Source organism: Penaeus monodon, chromosome 17 (genome assembly GCF_015228065.2).
Source record: "Penaeus monodon isolate SGIC_2016 chromosome 17, NSTDA_Pmon_1, whole genome shotgun sequence".
In the NCBI taxonomy this organism is placed as follows: domain Eukaryota; kingdom Metazoa; phylum Arthropoda; class Malacostraca; order Decapoda; family Penaeidae; genus Penaeus; species Penaeus monodon.
In genome coordinates this window covers 3,217,592-3,242,591 of record NC_051402.1, presented here as the reverse complement: position 1 = coordinate 3,242,591, position 25,000 = coordinate 3,217,592, and the positions used below count along the sequence as shown (strand labels likewise).

Genomic DNA, 25,000 nt, shown 5'->3' with positions numbered 1-25,000 from the left:
ATCTTTTTCTTCTTAATTTTCTTTGATTTTTCTTTTCTTTTCTTTCTTTATAATGATCTTTTTTTTGTTTTTTATCTTTTTCTTCTTTTTTCACTTTCTTCCTCTTCCCATTTTTCTTTTTCTCCCTCTTCTTCTTCTTTTTAAATTTCTTTCTCTTCTTTTTTCAATTTCATCCTCTTCTTCTTTTTCAATTTCTCCCTATTCTTTTTCAATTTCTTCCTCTTCTTCTTCCTCATCATTATTATCAGCAATAAAAATAGAGATAACGCCTTCAGTGTTTCCCTCGCGCGCCAGTTCCTTATAAGACGTCAGTCAGTAAGCACAGTTCTTGAAAAAGAATATTTCGCTGACCTGTGTTTGACCTGCGTACGGCCTGTATTTACTTCGTATTTGACCTGCGTAGGACCTGTATTTACCTGCGTACGGCCAGTATTTACCTCGTATTTGACCTGCACACGGCCTGTATTTACCTCGTATTTGATCCGTGTAAGGTCTAATTTGCATATGATTTGTGCCCTGTCTCTGTTTACCTGTATTTACCTTGCGTGTAATGTGTAAAGGCTGTGTTTAACATCTGCATGGGGTGTGAGTTTCATGTACAAGGTAAGTGACCTGTATACGAGCTCTGTTGGGTCTGTATTTAGTTATGGCTCAGCTGTGTATGTCCAGTGTGTAATCTCGGTATGACGTGTGTATGTTCTATAGGACCTGTATTGTTAACTATTGTGACTGTGAAGAATCCATGTGACCTGTTTGTAGCGGGTAGCTGCTCTAGGTGAACTGGTTGCAGTCTTTGTTTAACTTCTATGAAACCTGAGTGAGGGCTTGTATGTGTGTTGTCAATGTTATTGTTTGTGATCTGTTTACGTGACCGTTTGTATTATCCACACATTACATATATGATTTACATTTGGTCTACCTGCAGCCTTTATAGACTTTCCCGTGACCTGTCATGGCTTCTTCAGCCCTCAGTTCATTAACTCTTCTGCGGTCGTTTTAGTTATTTAATTACAAGAGGATTTTGTTAAGATGGACTCTTGCGTGTAAGTGTTGTGGCGAGTGTAGTACACCCTCTCTGCCTGAACCGGTTTTGAGACATTTTACACCGCATGGGATAGGGTGTGGGGTCTACCGTGTGTGCGTGACTGTATGCGTGTGTTCGTGTGTGATTGTTTGTTGACATTCCCCTGGCTTTGGGATATTATTCTCTGCCAAAACGCAAGCGTATGTAAGAGAGAGAGAGTTGGCATGAAGTCCGAATAAGAAAATCGTTTGATAATGTCATGAGTAAAGTCAGTGGAATGTGACATAACGTGTCAGGATTATCGTGAAACACTGTTGCTGGGGACACTAAGGGGGAGGCTTATTCGCACGAGCGAGGCTCTGTGGCGAGACTCGGGTGATGATTAGGTGAGTCACGGCGGCCAACCAACAACATGAGGGATCTGCCGACATGACCCCCAGACATGTAATGTGAAGGATTAAGGCTAATCCCCCTAAATCCGCCCTCTCTAGTGTAATCCGGATCCGTTTCGCGACGCTAATTCCGTCTTATGTTGCAGATGAGGCCGTTGAGCTGCGTCGCCAGCGGCAGGTTCTGATCCCGACGACCCACGAGTCCCTAGCGCGTGCCAGCGCCGCCACCGTCCACGCCTTCCGCAGGTGAGGCTCATGACAGGGCGGGGCATGTTAGTGCATCTCTGACACCATGCCAGATAGTGCCGGAATATCGGGCCCGTGCCACCACGCCCCCGAGGAGGCCTTCCGGGGGGCGGAGCGCGGGCGGCCGCTCGGCCAGGAGCCGTGGGCGGACGAGCCCGGCGACGGCAGCGGCCCCGTGGGCGGTCGACTGGTGCACGCCACCACACACGTGCACACAACGCAGGTGCACACCACGCACGTGCACGGCGAGCACCGCCAGTTTGTGACGGTGGTCGCAGTAGACAAGGGCGCGGAGGAGGCGGCCTCCCCGCCTCACGCGGACGACCTGACGACTTGCCACGCTTCGTGGGGTGCGACGCAGCCGGCCGCCCCTCAGCCCGCCCCGCGAGGCTTCGTCACGGTGGTGGCCGTGGGGAGCAACAGCGAGCCGCCAGCTTGCGCCTCCACCAGAGCGACGACGGCGCCATCAACGCCAACCTGAACGTACGCCTGGCCCCCCCCGACGCCGCCCACGCCGACTATGTCAACCAGGAGGTGATCGAGCGCGAGCTGGACGGCAGGGAGCGGCAGGCCCGCGCCGCGACGGCCGAGGGCGCCGCCCTCTCCATGGTGCCAGACCAGGTGGTGGTGTACCGCCTGCCGGGGGAGCGGCTGGGCCTCGGCCTCAAGTTCGACGGAGGGATGGGCGCGCGGGAGTGCGTCCGCCGGCTCTTCATCCAGAGCGTGGCGCCGGACTCGCCGGCGGCGCGCGCGGCCGTCCCCTGGGGCGAGCTGCAGCCCGGCGACCAGATCCTCAACATCGAGGGCAACCCCGTGTCGTCCATGACGCGCGTGCAGTGCGTGTCCTTCCTCAAGGACGCCGCCATGAAGATCACCATCGGCGTGCTCAAGGGCAACGGCCACCTCCCGGATTTCGAAAACGCTCAGCCGGATACGAACTTCGCTCACAGGAAGGAGGACGAGGAGGACGAGGCGGAGGACGACGATGATTCGGGTCGCCCTCCGCCCCTCATCGTCGGGGAGATGAGGAAGCGCGTACCCCCGCCCCCTCTTCCCCCCAGATCTCGACCGAGGAAGTCCCCGGCGCGGCCGCCAAAGGAGGCGCCCCCCCCAGTGCCCCCTCCCCCAAGCGGATTCCAGGATCTGGAGGGCGGGAGGCTGGCGGGGAAGCATTCCCGCATGGTGTCCGAAGGCGCGGAGGACCCTGAGGACAAGGACCAGGCCCTGCAGGGGTGGCGGGACATCATCCTGTCGCAGCGGAGGCGCCCTGGGGACTTGGAGGAGCTGCTGGAGGACCTGGAATTCAGCATTCCTGGCTCGTGGAACACCAGACGGCTGAAGGAGGCCCAGGACGGGGACATGCCGCCCAGACCTGCCTTCTACCTGGACCTGGTGGGCGAGGAGGACGCGGCGGGGCCCTGCGAGAGCGAGAGCGACGAGACCAACAGCTCGGTGTCGACCGTAATCGACCGCCTCTCCCTGTCCTCCTCGACGACCGTCTCGAGGAATTCGTCGTTCAACACTCCGGCCGACGTCTCCAGGTTCGACCTGGCGCGCGCGCTGAGCCCCTTCGAGCAGCTCGAGAAGGAGCTGGAGACTGAGACCCGGCCGGAGCAGCAGCAGCCTGTGGCGCCCACTACGGCCCCCCGTGACGAGACCGTGTCGGCCCCGCCCATCGACCGGAGCACCAAACCTGCCTCCACCGCTGCCGAGGCGCCCTCCGCCCCCGAGGCTCAGAGCGGGTTTGAGGCGAAGGAGAAGACCGCGACCCCGCCGCAGAAGAGCAAGCTGCGGCCGTCCATCAAGGCGTTCTCGTTCAGCCTGAAGGGCCGGCCGTTCTCGTGGCACCAAGGGAAGGCCAGTTCCGAACGGGAGAGCCGAGCGGCCGGACGCAGCGAGCCGTTCCTGTCCCTCAAGCGGTCGGGCAAGCGTCCAGCGCCTCCCCCACCCCCGCGCTCCGTCGATTCGGGAAGCTCTGCCACCAGCAGCTCCCCCGTCGTCGTCGCCGCCGGCAGCTCCCCGGAGGCGACCATCAAAGAGCCCCAGTCCGAGGAGGAGGACAGCGACGACGAACTCGACTCCGACTCCGACGACTCCGACAACTACATCGACCTCGTGGCGGAGGCCGCCGGCCAGGGCGCCGACGACGAGCCGGACGCGCCCTTCAGCATCTCGTGCGACAAGAGGGAGACCATAAAGCGGGTGGCGGCGGCAGACGCGCAGCCGACGGAGCCGAACATCTCATCGGAGTACCTCTTGATTCTGGATTCCCCCGCGGGCGATGACGTCCTCGACGAATTCCCCGACAGCGTGAAGGGCAGCGCCGAGGGGGCGGGCGAGGGAGAGACGCCCTCGTTGTGTGAGGCCAAAAACGAAGCGTGCAGCGCTACAGAACAGGATTACATTGAACTGATCTCCGTGTCACCTCAGGGTCAAGTGCAGTTAGCCAGGGACTTGGGCGGGAGTGAATTGTTGCGGGTACGAGGACCGCCGCTTACATCGGCGACGTCGGAAGAGTCAAGTGACGTCGGTGGTGATTACCTCGAGGAAGTGCGCGGTTCTGGGATCTCAGGGCAGACTCGAGCGCGAGAGTCGGGTGAGGGTGAGCGGGAGTGCGCGAGTGACTCAAAAATATCATTAACTCAGAAAGAAAGTATCGACGCAGCGGCGAGTGAAAAAGTTCGGCCGCAATCAGCATCGTCGAAAATTGAAGAAAAAGCTGTGTTCGTGCAATCGGCATCGACAAAATGTGACGAAGAGATTGAGAACCATAAGAGCGAGATGAACGCAGATGCGAGTGAAGCGTCTTTGGGGCAGGGGAGTGAAGTGGCTGCTTCCGAAGAAGCGTTCGAGGGCGAGGCGACGGGTGAGGAAGCGGTGGTGAGCGAAGCAGAGGCGGGCGCGAGAGGGACGAAGGACAGTGAGGAGAAAATGGAGGCGGAGGAGAGCGAGAGAGGGGAAGGGTCCTTGGGCGACGCAGAAGTCGAGGACGCGATGCCGAGCGACCTGCAGGACAGCTTTGGCACGTCGGAGACCATCTACGAGTTCGAGGACGACGACGGCTACAGCTACGTCACCGACAACGGGTCCGAGTTCTCCGGCGGCTCCTCCGAGGGCTTTCTGACTTGCTCGTCGCCGAAGGTCTCGGCGGCCGAGATGCCTTCCAGCGACGGCCTCCCCTCGGAGCTGAGCGAGGAGGACGACCTGGGCCTCTACGAGGACCTGTACACTGACTGCTACTCCGTGGAGGACGACCTCGAGGCCGCCAGGGCTACGACGCCCGGCCTCGGCAGGAGCCTTGTGCCGGAGAGCCGGATGCTGCCGAGCGTCCCCGAGGAGGAGAGCGGCGAGCAGGACTCCCGCGGTGAGGACCCCGACGCCCTCTACGATGACGTGGCGAGCGAGGTCAAGGAGGACGCCGGCGAGGGCGTGGCCCCGCGACCCGTGAGCGCGGAGGGGGGCGCGCTGGCCGAGGCGGCGAGCGAGCGGGCGGGGCTCAGCAAGACCATCACGCAGTGCTTTAAGGCCAAGCGCCTCCGCCAGGACCTGAGTGACATCATCAGGAAGGAGCTGCGCCTCGAAGGGGACGTGTCCGTGGAGGTGGAGGAGGAGGAGGAGGTAGAGTCCTTGGTGGAGTGCGACAACGAGGAAGAGCTCCTCCTCGTCATGAGGGCGCTGCGCCAGGACCAGCCCGGGGACCAGCTCAGGTAAGTCACTTCGTTCGGGTCGGATCTTGGATTTTTAGTCGTTACGATGTAATATGTCTACACTCGTATGTCATATTTTGTCATGGGAAAAGTCCGTATTTTGTTGTTTTTTTCATTTCTTTTTAGATCGAAATCACGTCTTGTTTTTTTCTTCATTATATCTAAAATAACTTCTCGTTCTCGTATCTCACAATCCGCAAAAGAACACAATAATTCCTTTTTTTTCGGTTCAGATCGCTTTTGGGAATTAAAAACTCGTTATACATTAAGGCTCACGCGCCGCAGTTCTCTAAAGGGGGAATTACGAAAGATTTTCCACGTTCACGCTTTTTGGGGAAGGGATGTAAGTGAGCTTGGGCTGTGAGGAGGATCTGGCTTGGCGTTTGCCGACCTTGGGCTTAATTCATTTTCTTTGTTGTTATTGTTAGTTATTATGATTATCATCGTCCTCCTCCTCCTCCTCCTCCTCATCATCATCATCATCATCATCATCATCATCATTATCATTATTATTATTATTATTATTATTATTTATTATTATTATCATTTGTATTAGTTGCTGTTTTTGTTGTCACTGTCTTTTTGTAATTCTCATTATGATTCTACCAATACTCATGCTACTACAGCCACTACTAGTAATATACTATAGCACTTAATATATTCATAAGATACATATTTATGTTAGCGTTGAGATCTGCCTTTCGAACAAGGCTGTGTAATCGTGAGCAAAAAGTAAATAATAAAAAAAAACTTGCAATAAATCTTTCAGATAGATAAAGATTACCTCATTAAGAATAAACTTGAAACTGAAATAATAAATAAAGAATGAATAAACTAAATTAAACACAGCGTGCTCAGAAGCTCCTGACGACCCATATTTCAGATATAAACCGCCATGAACCGCATTCATGCCGACAAATGCAAGCAAATGGTATGAGTGAGAATGAATATCTTCACAACACAAGAGGTGTAATTGACCCGTTTTATGTATTTCTGACGAAGATGTAGTCGGAAGCAGTCAATTACATCTTTCGTATTGGGAAGATATTCATTTTCATTCATACCTTTTCTAGAAATGTAATTCCCCACGTTTTTGCGCCTCTCATGAAACCGTAAGGTAGATGAGGAATATGGAAAGCTTGGGTTTGGGAGGAAAGAGAGGAGATAGAAAGAAAAGAGGAGAGAGAATGGAGAGAAAAGAAGAGGGGATAGGGATGAAAAGAAGAGGAAAGATAATGAAGAGAGGTGAGGGAGAAGGAGGAGAGGGAAGAAGAGGAAGGAAAGGGAAGGATAGGAAGAAGAAGCATAATGAAGAGAGGAGAGAGAAAAAGAGGAGAAGCGGGAAGGAGAGAGGAGGTGGAGAGGATAATGTGAAGAGAAAACTAAGGAAAGAAAAAAAAAAGAGAAAAGGAAGAAGGGAAGAGTAAGATGCTGAGGGAAAGAAAATAAGACAAGACACAGAGAAAATGAGAATAAAATGAGAAACAGAGAAAGTAAGAATAATAAAAAACAGAGGGAGAAAAAATTATATATATATATAAATATATATGGCATTTACACTTCTGTAATTTTCAAAGCGTGTTGCAAGCATTTCCGGATGTTGCGCGAGGGTGTCAATGCAAGCGTTCCTGTTGACCCCGTGGCCTTCATTTGCATGTCTGTCTGTGTCTGTCGGTCTTTCTGTCTTTCATTTTTATCTTTGTTTGTTTCTCCCTTTTTGTGCCTAGCTTTTTATCTTGTTGCTTGTGTGTTATTCTCTTGTTTGGTGTGTTTGTGTCCATCAGTCCCTCCCTCTCTCTCTCTCTCTCTCTCTCTCTCTCTCTCTCTCTCTCTCTCTCTCTCTCTCTCTCTCTCTCTCTCTCTCTCTCTTCACTAACATATATACACATCAATATATTATACATATATATATATATATATATATATATATATATATATATATATATATATATATGTATATACATATATATATATACACACACACACACAATTGGATAGGTAGAGTGGCAGACAGTCAAATGGACTAGTAATTGTATGCATGTATGTCTGTATCTGTGTATGTTGAATATTATATATATAATATATATATATATATATATATATATATATATATATATATATATGTATGTATATATGTATGTATGTATGTATTTTTTAGCATACTTGAAAAAAATCCTGTGACTTTCCAGTCCACGTCATTGCGGAGGAAATGCTTTTAACGGGTAAAACTGAATCAGAATTATTACCAAAAGACCAGGATGTGGTTTCCGTTAGACTATGATTATGTGGCGACGATGGACAAAATGGTGTAACAAAGTAATAAATATGGAAACGGTTATCGGCTCTGTCCCAGGGAAGGTATTTTATCAGATAATTGAGGTGTGAAGTTTCTGAATGTATTGGTCATTTTGTTTGTGTGTGTGTGTGTGTGTGTGTGTGTGTGTGTGTGTGTGTGTGTGTGTGTGTGTGTGTGTGTGTGTGTGTGTGTGTGTGTGTGTGTGTGTGTGTGTGTTTTGTGCCTTTAATTTTTTTATTCTTTTTTTATTTGCGCCATATTAGTTGTTGATTACGAAAGTTTCTAGCAGCTAGTAAAGCTAATATGTATTTAGCATTTCATGCATTGTTATGAATTAGTTGGATTTAGAAAGTGTGATATGTGCTGATGGGCCAATTCCGATTTAGTGAAGTCTGTCCAGTAAAGCATAAAAGAAAATGATTATACCATTTTCTTCAATAGTTTTATGGTAAACTGAATTATATTGCCAAAGCAGTTCTTCACTGTTCACTCTTTAACCCATTGTTATCCGGTACATACACTGTCTGTTTTGGTTTTGTTTAATATATGGACAGGTAGTCAATAAGGGGTCAATCGGCTACTTGTTATTTAATATTAGTGAATACATAAAAACGCATTCACCCCTGTTCATTTGAAAACGAAATAGATATCCCACGTGAATACGGTAACCGTATGAGGATCGAGGAATGAGGAAAGTGATAAGCGAGGTCGCCCTCATCGGTCTCTTCGCCTCAGGTCAAATATAGCTTGCCTGATCTGCTCATTTGAACGCATTATCCTGAGCAACAACTCGACTAGCATGGCATCGCAGAGAAGCTACAGCCTGCAGGAGAAGGCTGCCATCCTGGAGGAGATCGACGCCCGCGGCCTCCCAAACCTACGTCACGTGGCGAGGGACCTTGGGACGTCCATCTCCACCCTGAGTCGCATTCTGAAGGAGCGAGAGGCCATCGGTCGCGCCCTGGCCCATGGTCCCCCGGCTGCGCCTTTCAGCTCTCAGGCGGCCGAAGTGTGTGGTTCGCAATTGAGGAAGTTGGATTGGTTCGCAAGGGCACCGAGGAAGACGCTGACCCGAGGACAGAAGGCGTGGATCGTTCAGCAAATGGACTCGGTCGGGGGGTCCTCGTATCTCCGAGACGCGTCGAAGAGGCTTGGCGTGTCCATCTCGTCTCTGAGCCTTATCCTGAAGGAGAGAAGGGTGGCTCGGGCGCCTCTGGAGTCGCCCTCTGCCGCCTGGGCCCAGCGGGATGGGAGATCGTGGTGCGGTTCGTCGGCAAAGAGGTGGCAGTCAGAACTGAGGGCGAGGAGGTGGAGTGGTCAGAAGAAGGGCGCGATCCTGCGGCAGGTGGAGGGTCGCGAGGGTGAGAACCTGCGGGAGTTGTCGGCTAGCCTACGGGTGTCCATTTCGACGCTGAGTCGCATCCTGAAGGAAAGGGACGGGGCGGCGAGAAGGCGAGATCGTGCGAACTGATGTAATCAAAAAGGGGAATTTACATACTGTATATTAATGACGTAAATAAATAAGTATTTTACCAGTAACATTGACTTTACAATATCATTAGTGCTTAAATCTTGTCGACATAAATTCCTTAAAAATGGAGATTCCTCAATGAAATGGATGACTTTGAAGGTGCTGAATAGATGTTTTTAATCAAGGCACTTAAAAAGATCAAAATATAAGGATGGCGATGGAGAATATTTTTACATGTGAGGTATGAAATTGTACTAATGGCAACACGTCGATATCACTATGGAACTAAAAATATAACTATCGTTGCCATCATTCTAATTATTTTGTTGTAGAGCTTTTTCTTTTTTTTTTTTTTTACTTTATAATGATTCTGAAATAAACGTGATATAATAACGATATCTGAAGTATGTATATATCTTAGAGTGGAAAATCGAGGTGATAAATGTTAGTAACACCTAGTAATCTAGTACTTAAAAGGCTCTCATTTGTCGGGAAAAATGTTTCTGAAAATAAAATTTAGTTTGGCTAATGGAGCTTCATTTCTCTCATTTCTATCTGTAATGTACGTGTCAACATCTCTCTAATCTTTAATTTCTTGTTTAATTAATATGGAGGTGACCTTCAAATAAACATTTCGTGTGAGGCTTTGACGGTTGAAGGAATATCACTTCTATTCACGGATTCATTTACGATTTCTGAGGAAGAGTTCTTTTCCTTTGTGATTGCAGAGACAGGAACAGCATGCGCTTAAAAGAATATATAAAACAATGCAACAAGAACATGATGGATATTAGAGGCCACTTCATTGCTTGGGGCAGCTTTTTCTGCGAGGTCAAAAGATGACTCCATTTCTGACAAGGGTATTCATGTATTTTCATGGAGGTTTCTACAAAAACCTGTAATCGTATTTCATGAAAGTGTGGCATTAATATCATACTTTAAATAAGTATTGCTGTTATTCTTAAAATCAGACTCATGAACGTCGAAAGAACTCACAAAGAAAATTTTTAGATTTTTTTTATTCAGCATCGTTTTAAATGATTTGGTTTACTTGCTGTTGCCTTTAATACTCAAATAAGCACAAACCAACACATGTAGATTAAAAAGGGAAGGGTAAAGTAATTGAGAAACTCGATGGCTATGTTTGACCTTGAAATAGACATCCCACGTGAATACGGTAACCGTATGAGGATCGAGGAACGAGGAAAGTGATAAGCGAGGTCATCCTCGTCGGTCTCCTCGCCCTCAGGTCTGAGCCTGATCCTGAAGGAGAGTCGCCTTCTGCCGTCTTGGCGCAACGGGAGAGGGGTTGTCGCCGGTTTGTCGGCGAAGAGCTGGTGGTCAGGACTGAGGACGAGGAGGTGGAGCGGGCAGAGGAAGGGCGCTATTCTGCGGCAGGTGGAGGGTCGCGAGGGCGAGAACCTGCGGGAGTTGTCGGCTAGCCTACGTGTGTCCATTTCGACGCTGAGTCGCTTCCTGAAGGAGAGGGACGGGGCGGCGAGAAGGCGGGATCGTGCAAGCTGATGTAATCTAAAAGGGGAAATTTACAATACTGTATATTAATGACGTGAAGCATTAAATAGTTATATTCCTAGTAACATTGACTTTACAATATCATTAGTGCATAAATCTTGTCTATATAATTGCTTAAAGATGGAGATTCCTCAATGAAATGAATCACTGATTTTGAATACATGTTTTTAATCAAGGAACTCATGAAGATAAAAATATAAGGATGGCGATGGAGAATATTTTTACATGTAAGGTATGAAATAGTACCAATGATAACGACATCGATATCACTATGGAACTTAAAACATAGCTATCATTGTCATCATTCTAATTAGTTTTTTGTTTTAGAACTTTTTCTACTTCATAATGGAACTGAAATAAACGTGATATAATAACGATATCTATATATCTTAGAGAGGAAAATCGAGGTGATAAATATTAGTAACGCCCAGTAATTTAGTACTTAAAAAGCTCTCATTTGGCAGAAAAAAAATGTTTCTGAAAATAAAATATTGTTTGGCTAATGGAGCTTCATTTCTTTCGCGTAGCTGTAATGTACGTATCAGCATCTCTCTAATCTTTAATTTCTTATTTAATTAATATGGAGGTGACCTTCAAATAAACATTTCACGTGGGGCTGTGACGGTTGAAGGAATATGACTTCTATACACGTATTCATTTACGATTACTGAGGAAGAGTTCTTTTCCTTTGTGATTGCAGAGACAGGAACAGTTACCGTTTAAAAGAATATATAAAACAATGCAAAATGAACATGGATATTAGAGGCCACTTCATTGCTTGGGGCAGTTTTTTTTCCTGCGAAGTCAAAAGATGTCTGTTGCACTTCCATTTTTGACAATGGTATTCGTGTATTTTCATGGAGGTTTCTACAAAAACCTGTAATCGTATTTTATGTGTGGCAATAATAGCATATTTTAGATAAATATTGCTGTTTTTCTAAAAATCCGACTCATGAACGACGAAAGATCCTGCGGCAGGTGGAGGGTCGCGAGGGCGAGAACCTGCGGGAGTTGTCGGCTAGCCTACGTGTGTCCATTTCGACGTTGAGTCGCTTCCTGAAGGAGAGGGACGGGGCGGCGAGAAGGCGAGATCGTGCGAACTGACATAATCAAAAAGGGATTTACATACTGTATGTTAATGACGTAAGACCTTAAATAAATAAGTATATAACTCGTAACAATGACTTGAAAATATTAGTGCTTAAATCTTTAATTAAATCTTTAAATAATTCCTTAAAAATGGAGATTCCTCAATGAAATGGATGACTATGAAGGTGCTGAACAGATTTTTTATTCAAGGCTCTAAAAAAATAAAAATATAAGGATGGCGATGGAGAATATTTTTACATGTAAGGTATCAAATAATAATAATGGTAACGACGTTGATATCACTACCGAACTAAAAACATAAAAATCGTTGTAGCACTTTTTCAATTAGAGATTTTTCCATTTGATAATAATTTTTAAATAAATGTGATATGATAACGATATTTTAGCTTAGGAAAATCGAGATCAAATCTGAAAGACCCTGTATTCTAGTACTTAAAAGAGCTTATTCTCGCATTATACGGAATTTTTCGGAAAATAACGTAATTTGTTTGGCTGAAGGTACTCCATTTCTGACATGTAACTGTAATGTACGTGTCAACATGTCTTAAGCTTTAATTCCTTGTTTAACTGATATGGAGGTGGCCTTCAAATGCATTCCATGCGAGTCTGTGACGGTCCGGAGGAATGTCACTTCTTCAAACGTATTCATTTATGGCTGTTGAAGAAGAGTTCTTTTCCCTTCTGATTGCACAGACAGGGACAGTTTGCGTTTTAAAATACAACAAGTACAGGCTGAATGTTTGAGGCCACTCCATTGCTTGGGACGTTTTTTGATGGAGATGAATTTTGGTATAGTATTTTATCGGCGAAGTCAAAAGAAGTCAAGGGTATGCACGTATTTTCATGGAGGCTTCTATAAATGCCTGTAATCGCGTTTTATGAAAGTGAGGCAATAATAGCATATTTTAAGTAAATGTTGATGTATTATTTAAAATTCGATTATTGAACGAAAAAAGAGCTCACAAAGATATATATATATATGTTTATTCAGTATTGCCTAAAATTTGTTTTATTTGCTGTTGTTTTTAGAGCACAAATAAGCACAAGCCAACATACGTATGGTTAAACAAGAAAAAATATAATGATTTGCAAAGTCAGCGGCTGTGTTTGACCTTGAAATGCGGTAACCGTATGAGGTCCGAGGAATGAGGAAAGTGATAAGCGAGGTCACCCACGTCCGTCTCCTCGCCTCAGGTCAAATATAGCCTGCCTGACCCGCCCTAATTGAACGTATTATCCTGAGCAACAACTCGACTAGCATGGCATCGCAGAGAAGCTACAGCCTACAGGAGAAGGCTTCCATCCTGGAGGAGATCGACGCCCGCGGCCTCCCAAACCTACGTCACGTGGCGAGGGACCTTGGGACGTCCATCTCCACCCTGAGTCGCATTCTGAAGGAGCGAGAGGCCATCGGTCGTGCCCTGGTCGGAGGTCCACCTCGACCACAGGTAAAAGGGACGCCCCTTAGTTCTTCGGCGGCGCCTCGCAGCTCTCAGGCGGCCGAAGTGTGTGGTTCGCGATTGAGGAAGTTGGATTGGTTCGCGAGGGCGCCGAGGAAGACGCTGACGCGAGAACAGAAGGCGTGGGTCGTGGCAGCAGGTGGACTCGGTCGGGGTTCCCTCGTGCCTCCGAGACGCGTCGAAGAGGCTTGGTGTGTCCATCTCGTCTCTGAGCTTGATCCTGAAGGAGAAAAGGGCAACTCGGGCGCCCCTGGAGTTGGCATGTAAAGCCTGGGCGCAGCGGGAGGAGAGGTGGTGTGGTTCATCGGCGAAGAGGTGGCAGTCAGGGCAGAGGGCGAGAAGGTGGAGCGGGCAGAGGAAGGGCGCGATTCTACGGCAGGTGGAGGGTCGCGAGGGCGAGAACCTGCGGGGGTTGTCGGCTAGCCTACGTGTGTCCATTTCGACGCTGAGTCGCTTCCTGAAGGAGAGGGACGGGACGGCGAGTTCGTGCGAACTGACATAATCAAAAAGCGATTGTACATACTGTATCTTAAAGCATTAAATAAATAAGTATATTACTATTAACATTGACTTTCCAATATCATTAGTGCATAAATCTGGTCTACATAATTGCTTAAAAATGGGGATTCCTCAATGGAATGAATCACTGGTTTTGAATAAATGTTTTTAATTAAGGCATTTGCGAAATCGGTATATAAGGATGGCGATTTTTACATGTAAGATATGAAATAGTACTGTCAAATTCTTATCAGAGTCTGTTCTTTATCTTCAAGTTTTATGTTTAAGTCTTAATTCATTTATTTTCTTTTATACGTTTAATTTTATTCCCGGATTCATTATTGACAAGATCTGACAACTTTTTTTCTTATATTCATATACAAGTTATTAAATTAGTTTACGTTCAATGATTAATGTTAGTTTATCTAAATATCACTTCCGTTTATCCATAGTTAAGACTCTCATTCAAATTGTTTAGGATGAAGTTTGTGTTCAGGGTTCTTAGACACAGGGGAAGTAGCAATTGTCATTTATAAAAGTAATTGGCTGTTTCTCTAACATGAAAAATATGAATAATATTCTCTATTTTCTCACGTTTCTTTGCCGGTTGCTTGCCTTCTGTGATTTAAGTTCGTTACTCACGTATATATATATATTTTTCAATGAATTTTGTAAGAAGCAGAGGCTAGGAGGACGAGTGATGACAGCGATGCGGCTGCAGGTCGCCGGTCAGCAGTATTTTTTCAAATTTTAGTCCGCTGTTCTGGTTGCTTCGTTTTCTGTTCGTGAGTCGTGAGTGAGTGAGAAGGAATGCCCGTGACTCCTGCCCACCTGCCCGATTGTCACGCGCATGCGCACAAATACCCTGGAGTTGCCATATGTCGCTTGGGTTTCCATGGCAACAGGTAGTTGTCAGGTGTTCCTTATTTTCTCCTTTTGGTTTTCCTTAAAATAGGTTTATATAATGAACACCTGGACAAGTACTAATGATAACGACGTCGATATCACTATGGAACTAAAAATATAACTATCGTTACCATCATTCTAATTATTTTGTTTTAGAGCTTTTTCTATAATGATTCTGAAATAAACGTGATATAATAACAATATCTTAAGTATCTATATATCTTAGTGAGGAAAATCGAGGTGATAAACGTTAGTAACTCCTCGTAATCTAGTACTTAAAAGGCTCTCATTTGTCGGGAAAAATGTTTCTGAAAATAAAATTTAGTTTGGCTAATGGATCTTCATTTCTCTCATTTCTATCTGTAATGTACGTGTCAACATCTCTCTAATCTTTAATTTCTTGTTTAATTGATATGGAGGTGACCTTCAAATAAACATTTCGTGTGAGGCTGTGACGGTCGAAGGAATATCACTTCCATTCACGTATTCATTTACGTTTACTGAGGAAGAGTTCTTTTCCTTTGTGATTGCAGAGACAGGAACAGTTTGCGTTTAAAAGAATATATAAAACAATGCAACAAGAACATGATGGATATTAGAGACCACTTCATTGCTTGGGGCAGTTTTTTCTGCGAGGTCAAAAGATAACTCCGTCTGTCTTTTGCAGCTCCATTTCTGACAAGGGTGTTCATGTATTTTCATGGAGGTTTGTACAAAAACCTGTAATCGTATTTCATGAAAGTGTGGCATTAATATCATATTTTAAATACATATTGCTGTTATTCTTAAAATCCGACTCTTGAACGTCGAAAGAGCTCGCAAAGGACATTTTTATTTATTTTTTTATTCAGCATTGTTTTAAATGATTTGGATTACTTGCTGTTGCCTTCAATGCTCAAATAAGCACAAACCAATACACGTAGATTAAAAAGGGAAGGGTAAAGTAATTGAGAAACTCGATGGCTATGTTTGACCTTGAAATAGACATCCCACGTGAATACGGTAACCGTATGAGGATCGAGGAATGAGGAAAGTGATAAGCGAGGTCATCCTCGTTGATCTCCTCGCCCTCAGGTCAAATATACACTGTATGAGCCGCCCTAATTAAGCGCATTATCCTGAGCAACAACTCGACTAGCATGGCATCGCAGAGAATCTACAGCCTTCAGGAGAAGGCTTCCATCCTGAAGGAGATCGACGCCCGCGGCCTCCCAAACCTGCGTCACGTAGCGAGGGACCTTGGGACGTCCATCTCCACCCTGAGTCGCATTCTGAAGGAGCGAGATGCCATCGGTCGCGCCCTGGCCGGAGGTCCTCCTCGCCCACAGGTAAGAGGGACGCCCCATGGTCCCCCGGCGGCGCCTCACAGCTCCCAGGCGGCCGATTTGTGTGGTTCACAAGTGAGGAAGTTGGTGTGTTTCGCAAGGGCACCGAGGAGGACGACGCGCGAACAGAAAGCGAAGATCATGCGGCAAGTGGACTTAGTCGGGGGTCCCTCGTGCCTCCGAGACGCGTCGAAGAGGCTTGGCGTATCCATCTCGCCTCTGAGCCTGATCCTGAAAGAGAGAAGCGTGGCGCGGGCGCCGCTGGAGTCGCCTTCTGCCGCCTGGGCGCAGCGGGAGGAGAGGTTGTGGTGCGGTTTGTCGGCGAAGAGCTGGTGGTCAGGACTGAGGGCAAGGAGGTGGAGCGGGCAGAGGAAGGGCGCGATTCTACGGCAGGTGGAGGGTCGCGAGGGCGAGAACCTGCGGGAGTTGTCGGCTAGCCTACGTGTGTCCATTTCGACGCTGAGTCGCTTCCTGAAGGAGAGGGACAGGGCGGCGAGACGACGAGTTCGTGCGAACTGACATAATCAAAAAGGGATTGTACATACTGTATGTTAATGACGTAAAGCATTAAATAAATAAGTATATTACTAGTAACATTAACTTTCCAATATCATTAGTGCATAAATCTTGTCTACATAATTTCTTAAAAATGGAGATTCCTCAATGAAATGAATCACTTATTTTGAATAGATGTTTTTAATTAAGGCATTTGCGAAATTAGTATATAAGGATGGCGATGGAGAATATTTTTGCATATAAGATATGAAATAGTACTAGCGGTAACGACGTCGATATCAGTATGGAACTAAAAATATAACTATCGTTGTCATCATTGTAATTAGTTTTTTGTTTTTGAGCTTTTTCTACTTTATAATGATTCCGAAAAAAAATATGATATAATATCTTAAGTATCTATATATCTTAGTGAGGAAAATCGAGGTGATAAATGTTAGTAACACATAGTAATCGAGTACTTAAAAGGCTCTCACTTGTCGGAAAAAATGTTTCTGAAAATAAAATTTTGTTTGACTAATGGAGCTTCATTTCTCTCGCGTAGCTGTAATGTACGTCAACATCTCTCTAAGCTTTAATTCCTTGTTTAATTAATATGGAGGTAACCTTCAAATAAGCGTTTAACGTGAGTTTGTGACGGACGGAGGAATATCAGTTATACACACGGATACATGTGCGATTAAGTGTTTTTTTCCTCTGTGAATGCAGAGGCAGGAACAGTTTGTGTTTAAAAGAATATATAAAACAATGCAACAAGAACATGCCGAATATTTGAGGCCACTTCATTGCTTGGGGCATTTTTTCTGCGAGGTCAAAATAGGACTCTGTCTTTTGCATCTCCATTTTTGACAAGGGTGTTCATGCATTTTCATGGCGGTTTCCATAAAAATAACTTGTTATCGTATTTTATGAAAGCGTGGCATTAATAGCATATTTTAAATAAATATTGCTGTTATTCTTAAAATCCGACTTATGAACGCCAAAAGAGCTCAGAAAGGACATTTTTAGATTTTTTTTATTCAGCATTGTTTTAAATTATTTGGTTTACTTGCTGTTGCCTTCACTGCTCAAATAAATACAAGCCAACACATGTAGATTAAAAAAGGAAGGGTAAAGTAATTGAGAAACTAGATGGCTGTGATTAATCTTGAAACAGACATCCCACGTGAATACAGTAACTGTATGAGGACCGAGGAACGAGGAAAGTGATAAGCGAGGTCACCCTCGTTGGTCTCCTCGCCCTCAGGTCAGATATAGCCTCCCTGACCCGCCCTACTTGAGCGCATTATCCTGAGCAACAACTCGACTAGCATGGCATCGCAGAGAATCTACAGCCTTCAGGAGAAGGCTTCCATCCTGGAGGAGATCGACGCCCGCGGCCTCCCAAACCTGCGTCACGTAGCGAGGGACCTTGGAACGTCCATCTCCTCCCTGAGTCGCATCTTCAAGGAGCGAGATGCCATCGGTCGCACCCTGGCCGGAGGTCCTACTCGCCCACAGGTAAGAGGGACGCCCCATGGTCCTCCGGCGGCGCCTCACAGCTCCCATGCGGCCGATGTGCGTGGTTCGCAAGTGAGGAAGTTGGTGTGTTTCGCAAGGGCGCCGAGGAAGGCGTTGACGCGCGAACAGAAAGCGAAGATCATGCAGGAAGTGGAGCAGGTCGGAGGTCCCTCGTGCCTCCGAGACGCGTCGAAGAGGCTTGGCGTATCCATCTCGTCACTGAGCCTGATCCTGAAGGAAAGAAGCGTGGCTCGGGCGCCCTTGGGCTCGCCCTGTGAAGCCTGGGCGCAGCGAGAGGTTAGTTCTTGGTGCGATTCTTCAGCGAAGAGCTGGTGGATAAGACTGAGGGCGAGGTGTTGGGGCAGGTCGTGGAATGGCGAGAAGGGCGCGATCCTGCGGCAAGTGGAGGGTCGCGAAGGCGAGAACCTGCGGGAGTTGTCGGCTAACTTGCGTGTGTCCATTTCGACGCTGAGTCGCTTCCTGAAGGAGAAGGACGGGGCGGCGAGAAGGCGAGATCGTGCGAACTGACATAATCAAAAAGGGATTTACATACTGTATGTTAATGACGTAAGACCTTAAATAAATAAGTATATAACTCGTAATAATGACTTTACAATATCAGTGTATAAATCTTGTCTACATAATTTCTTAAAACTGGAAATTCCTCAATGAAATGAATCGCTTTGAAGGTTTTGAATAGATATTTTTAATCAAGGCACTTAAGATCAAATTATAAGGATGGCGATGGAGATTATTTTTACATGTAAGGTATAAAATAATACTAATGGTAACGACGTCGATATCACTATAGAACTAAAAACATAACTATCGTTGCCATGATGTAATAATGACGTAAAACATTAAATAAATAAGCATATTACAAGTAAAACTTATCATCAGTACATAACTCTTGTCTGCATAATTCCTTAAATATTTAGATTCCTCTGTGAAATGAATTATGGTGAAGGTTTATGAATAGATATTTTTAATCAAAGCACATGTGAAAATCAGAATATAATTATGGCGATGAAGAATGTTTTTAAATGAAATTTATAAAACAGTATTAGTGATAACGGCATTATAATATAACTATCATTGTCTTTATTCTAAATTCTTTATAATAATTTAGAAATAAATATATGATAACGAAACTGATAAGCGAGGTCACCCTCGTCGGTCTCCTCGCCCGCAGGTCAAATATACACTGCCAGACCCGCCCTATTTCAGCGCATTACCCTGAGCAAGAACTCAACTACCCATGGCATCGCAGAGAAGTTACAGCCTGCAGGAGAACTCCACCTCCTTTGGTCGCATCCTGAAGGAGCGAGAGGTGTCGCGCCCTGGCCGGAGGTCCTTTCCCTCCTCAAGCAGGAGAGAAGCTCCTTTGTCCCCGGGTGGCACCTCTCTGCTCCCAGGCGGCCGATGTGTGTGGTTCGCGAGAGAGGAAGACGCTGACGCGGGAACAGAAGGCATGGATCATGCAACAGGTGGACTCGGTCGGGGGTCCCTCGTGCCTCCGAGACGCGTCGAAGAGGCTTGGCGTGTCTGTCTCGTCTGAGCCTGATCCTGAAGGAGATAAGCGTGGCTCGGGCGCCCTTGGGGTCGCCCTGTGAAGCCTGGGCGCAGCGGGAGGAGAGGTTGTGGTGCGGTTCGAAGAGCTGGTGGTCAGGGCTGAGGGTCGCGACGGTGAAAACCTGCAGGAGTTGTCGGCTAGCCTGCGTATGCTCATGTCGATGCTGAGTCGCATCCTGAAGCAGAGGGACGGGGCGGTGAGAAGGCAAGATCGTGCGAGCTGAGGTTATGAAAACCGGCAGTGTATAAACTATATATTCATGATTTAAAAAATTCAATAAGTATATTATTAGTAATGTCGACTCTACAATATCGTTAATTCATAAGTCTTGGCTACATGCTTACGTAAATAATGCGATTCCTGTCTGAAATGCATCGCAGTGCAGAAGGCTTTGAATAGTGAATCCCGCAAAAACACTTGAAATATAAAGATAAAAAATATGATCGCGATGAAGAATATATTACGCGTTTCATTGTAGATTATAAAATTTCACTGAAGTGTTTTTATCATTATGAAACAATTAACAATTATAATTGACATCATTGTAATTACCTTCCCTGGATCATGCCTGTTGATAATGTTTATACTGTATATTAATGGCATAAGGTATTGAACAAATAGGTGTATTTATTCATTGACGATTTTACAATATCGTTGATTCATAATTCTTGGCTACATTATAGTGCGGGACAGAAATGGATCGCGGTGACGGTATTGAGATGTTTTGATAAAACAATTTCCTTATAGAAGCATAAGAAATAATGAAGACGATGAAGGTAGAAATAAGGATTTTTTTTTACATGGGACTAATAAATGCTCTTATCATTTTGTTACTTAAAACCCTGATTCTCGCTCTAGCCGGAAGTCGTTTTAAGAAAGAATAATGTGGCTAAAGAACCAAAAAGCGATGAATTGGTAACTTGCCAATTACAGCAACAGTATAAAGTCCTAAGGACTCCGGCCGCCGGAAGGATGTGTATCTGCGGGAGTTTTCGGTTTGCCTGCGGGTGTCCATTCCGACGCTGAGCCGTGACCTGTAGGAGAGGTCCGGGGCTTCGAGGTTCTGAGATTCGTTTTTTATGACGGAGTTACAATGCACATTCATTGTTTATGGCATAATAAATTAAAGGAAAGTAAAGCGTCGCTCAAAATCATCAGTGAAAATATTTACAATGTGCTAATTCTTAATAATTATTAAATAGATACGTTAATGCAAAAACAAGAACAGTAAGGGTTAATCATAAGAACACAAACAACACAGTAACGTGTACACAAAGATGAAAGGGAAAAAGCCACAGTAAGAAATGTTTCATGTCTTGTTACGTTTCTTTCCTTTTCGCACACACGCACACGCACACGCACACGCACACGCACACACATACACATACACATACACATACACATACACATACACATACACACACACACACACACACACACACACACACACACACACATATATATATATATATATATATATATATATATATATATATATATATTATTTTACAAACTTTAATGGAGAACAAGAGATATCACCAAAATATAAAAATCAATTTCTTCGTAACATATGTATACCGCATTATTTCATCCTCAAATTCTTTAAAGGGTATGTTATAAAGTCCCTATTTAAAATTTTAATTTTTACATTGTTCTCACGGACAGAATTTTCATGAAATAAGTTTTACTAACACCTAGCCTTGGCAAAATTCTTCAGCATTGTAGAAATAAATTATCAAAACATTTATTTATGAGTGGTAATAAAAATGGATCGGATGACAGTTTGTAAAGGTTTTAATATACCATACTTTGATGTAAATGGTCGCAGCGAATGTGTTGGCAAAATAAACAGTATTTTTGCAATAAAATATAGAGGACAAAGAGGGTTGCATGGGACCACAATATTAATAACTCAGTTGTTGCAGTAGGGCGCTAATTCTGTAAGCTATGCCATTTTTAAATATTATGTAAACTCGACCTCAATATGTTCAAGTTTGAGAGATGCTAATAGATACAGATATTTAGAGGTTTGATAAAAAAGCGGAAGTAAAAGAATGTAAATATATCAGATTATTACTATTTACTCTTGCTGTAACTACAAGGGATGTGGGTTGGTTATGAGGTCAGGCTTTCCGACCTCGCCCAGCATCCGGAAACTCTGCGGGTCAAATAAAAGGTCACTCCCTCGCACTTGGCCATTATTGCACTCAGTTATCTCTTACAACAATGGCATCGCACCGGGAATACAGCTTGCAGGAGAAGGCTTACATCCTTCAGGAGATCGACTCCCGTGGCCTTCCCAATCTCTGTCACGTGGCGAAGGATCTGGAGGTTTCCATCTCGTCCCTGAGTAGGATCCTGAAGGAGCGGGAAGCCATCAACCGCGCCCTGACAGGGAGTCCTCGAAGACCGAAGGCCGAGGAGGCGCCCGGCCGGTCGGTAAGTTGGTCCCGTTGTTCACACTTCGCCAAGGCCTGCTTGTCTCGCCTGAGAAAGTTCTTCTGCGCCGACGCCTTCAGGTTCTGGCCCACGAGGATCTACACGGTGAGGGAAAAGGCCCTCATCCTTCAGCAGATCGACTCGCACGGGGGGCCCTCCAACCTCCGAGCTGTCTCCAAGAACCTGGGGATCTCCATCTCCTCCCTCAGCCGCGTCCTGAAAGAGGGGAACCGCCTCCCGAGGTCGTACGCCCTTGAGTCCTCAGAGGATCAGAGAGAGGGTCGTACCCTTGGCAGTGCCGCGTCGTCCTCATCCTCACGGGTGAGAGGATGGTGGTCACGACTGAAGACGAGGTGCTCGGGCAGGTCAATCAGCCGTCAGGAGAAGGTCGTCCTCCTAAAGCAGGTCGCGTCCTACGAGTCTGGGAATCTGCGCGAGCTGTCCGATGATTTGAACGTCTCCATATCGACGTTGAGCCGCGTCCTGAAGGAGAGGGAGGCTGCGCTGAGACGACGCGTAGAGGCTTTAAGGAAGAGAAACTGCGAGATTTTGATTAATAATCAGTTTATTACTACATGTTATTTCTGTAGTATTGGATAAATACATAGATTTGTATTACCTTGTTTCGGCTCTCTAAATTCATTCTAACGGCAATAATGGGCTATGATCTAGCATCGATAGCTCATTAGTATGAATGCGATAGCGTAAATAAATCTTTATATACTAATTTTCTCTCTCATTTTTCACCGCTAGCAAAAAAAAAAAAATCAATTTTATTAGCTGTATTTACTGGTATTGTTGTCATGATAATAACAAAAATAGTACTGTTGATAAAGATAAGAAAATAATATTAGTAATAATAGTAATTATAGTAATTATTATTTTTTATAGTAATCATAATAATAATCACTATTGTAAGAGTAATAATGATAATAATAATAATAATGATTGTTATCAATAATTATAATATTTTTTTTACCTTTAATTATTACTATTATTATTCAGTAATATTAATTATTATTACTATTATTATTATTATTATTGTTATTATTATTATCACTATTATTTTCATTATTATTATTATTACTTTATTATTATTATTATTATTATTATTATTATTATTATTATTATTATTTTATTATTATTATTATTATTATTATTTTATTATTATTATCATCATCATATTATATTACTCTCTACTACTACTACTACTACTACTATATATACTACTATTATACTACTACTACTACTACTACTACTACTACTACTGCTGCTGCTGCTGCTGCTGCTGCTACAACTACTATTATTACTATTATAATAGTGATTATTATTATTTATCAATAAAAAATATCATTATAATTAATATTGTTATTATTATTACTATTGTTTTTGTTATTACTATTATTATTATCAATAATGTTATTATTATTATTATTATTATTATTATTATTATTATTATTATTATTTTAATAATAAATAGTAGTAATAGTAGTAGTAGTCGTAGTAATAGTGATAAAAGTAATGAAAAGGATTTTATCGATGGTAATAATTTTTAATAATTATTATCGTTATCTTGCGGTCCAGTGGAAAGACTTGGTCAATAGTACGGATTGTTATGTGAAGATTTATTATTCGTAACTAATTGTTTGAGATAATTAGGGGTAATAATTATGAGGTATGAGGAATAGCTAGGTCTCACGGTCTCCCTGCTCAACAACGGGTCAGGTCACAGGTCGTAGGGAATCTGCGTACATAAGCGAGGGGGGAGGACCGCACGGCATCATTCGCTCAATCGACCAGCGTTAACATGGCTCCCTACAAATCCTACAAGTCCTTGGAGGAGAGAACTCGCGTCCTGCGCCAGATGGATCTCTTGGGGACGTCTGACCTGCGCCAGGTGTCCAAGGAACTGAACGTGTCCATATCTTCCCTCTCGCGTTTCCTGAAGGAGAGGAAACGAGTCGCGTCGCTGGCCAAGTACAAGCGCTCGAAGAAGACGTCGAAGGTGGTCGAGAAGAAGCTGAGAGTCGCGAACTCGCAGGGAGAGGATCTCTGCGTCCGGAAGAGCGTGAGGTTTGATTGTGACGTCAAAGAAGAAGCTCCCGACGGCGCTTCTCTCAAAGAAGAGGTCTCTGTGAAAAAGCCTGACGATGTGGAAGAAAAGGCCCCCCTCGTCTCTGGGAAAAGGACGCCGGACGAAGCTAAAGATGAAACCTCTACGCCGAAGCCTGAGAAAAGCAGCGCAGCTCCGAGACAGGACCACGCCCCTTTCCCCTGGAGAGCCCTGTCGGAGGCGAAGGAACGACAGGACACCTCCAAGTACCCGTACGCGGTCGAACCCACCAAGCGCGAGATCACGGCAGCGTTGTCTGTGCTCCGTCGTGCCACTGAAACGGATCTCCGGATGCCTCTGTGGTGTGAGTTCGTGTCAGGGCGTCTCCAGGAGCGGATTCCTAGGCCCTCGGTGGTCGGAGGTCCTTGGGGATGGGAGGTAGCCGAGGCCGTGGGCACCATCAACGACGCGCTTCGGTCCAACAGCGGGTCGGCCATGTGGCTCAGATTCGCTCTCAAGAACTTGTTCTGAATAATCGAAATATGTATTATTTTCACCAAATAAATCGAAAGACTGTTATATGACTTTGTTCATGTTCCTTGTAAGAACAGTTTCTGCATTTCACTCTCTCCTTATCTTCTTCTTTCCAAGCCAGTCACTTGTATTTCTTGATCATCTGTTCTCTCACATACTTCCTTGGTCCCTTCATTATGATACATACCATCTTGCCCTTGGTACACGCGCCTTCCCCTCCTGTACTCTCTTTCACCCACGCTTCTCCCTCTCCTCTCTCCGCCTCCCTCCATCCGACCTCCAACAAAGGTCGGGCAGCAAGCCAGGGGACTGCCGGTTGCGTTCCTTCGCTCTGCTTGTGACGGGTGGGCGTGGCAGGGCGTGGGCGGGGGAGGCGTGGAATAGAGAAAGGGAGGGAGGACTGGTATATGAAAGCGAATT

At 45.1% G+C, this 25,000-nt stretch overlaps 2 protein-coding genes across 2 annotated transcripts in view; both read left to right on the top strand.

The window, feature by feature from the left end:
- The window catches only part of LOC119583467, a 68,535-nt gene extending 66,359 nt beyond the window's left edge, over positions 1-2,176 (top strand). Inside the window, exon 2 of the mRNA XM_037931958.1 lies at positions 1,563-2,176. Within this exon, the coding sequence (XP_037787886.1) occupies positions 1,709-2,143 (435 nt within the window). The 5' untranslated portion in view covers positions 1,563-1,708 and the 3' untranslated portion in view covers positions 2,144-2,176. The remainder of the gene's footprint in view (positions 1-1,562) is intronic.
- LOC119583466 (msx2-interacting protein-like) overlaps positions 1,728-25,000 on the top strand; it is an 81,905-nt gene continuing 58,632 nt past the window's right edge. The window contains exon 1 of the mRNA XM_037931957.1: positions 1,728-5,369. Within this exon, the coding sequence (XP_037787885.1) occupies positions 2,269-5,369 (3,101 nt within the window). The 5' untranslated portion in view covers positions 1,728-2,268. The remainder of the gene's footprint in view (positions 5,370-25,000) is intronic.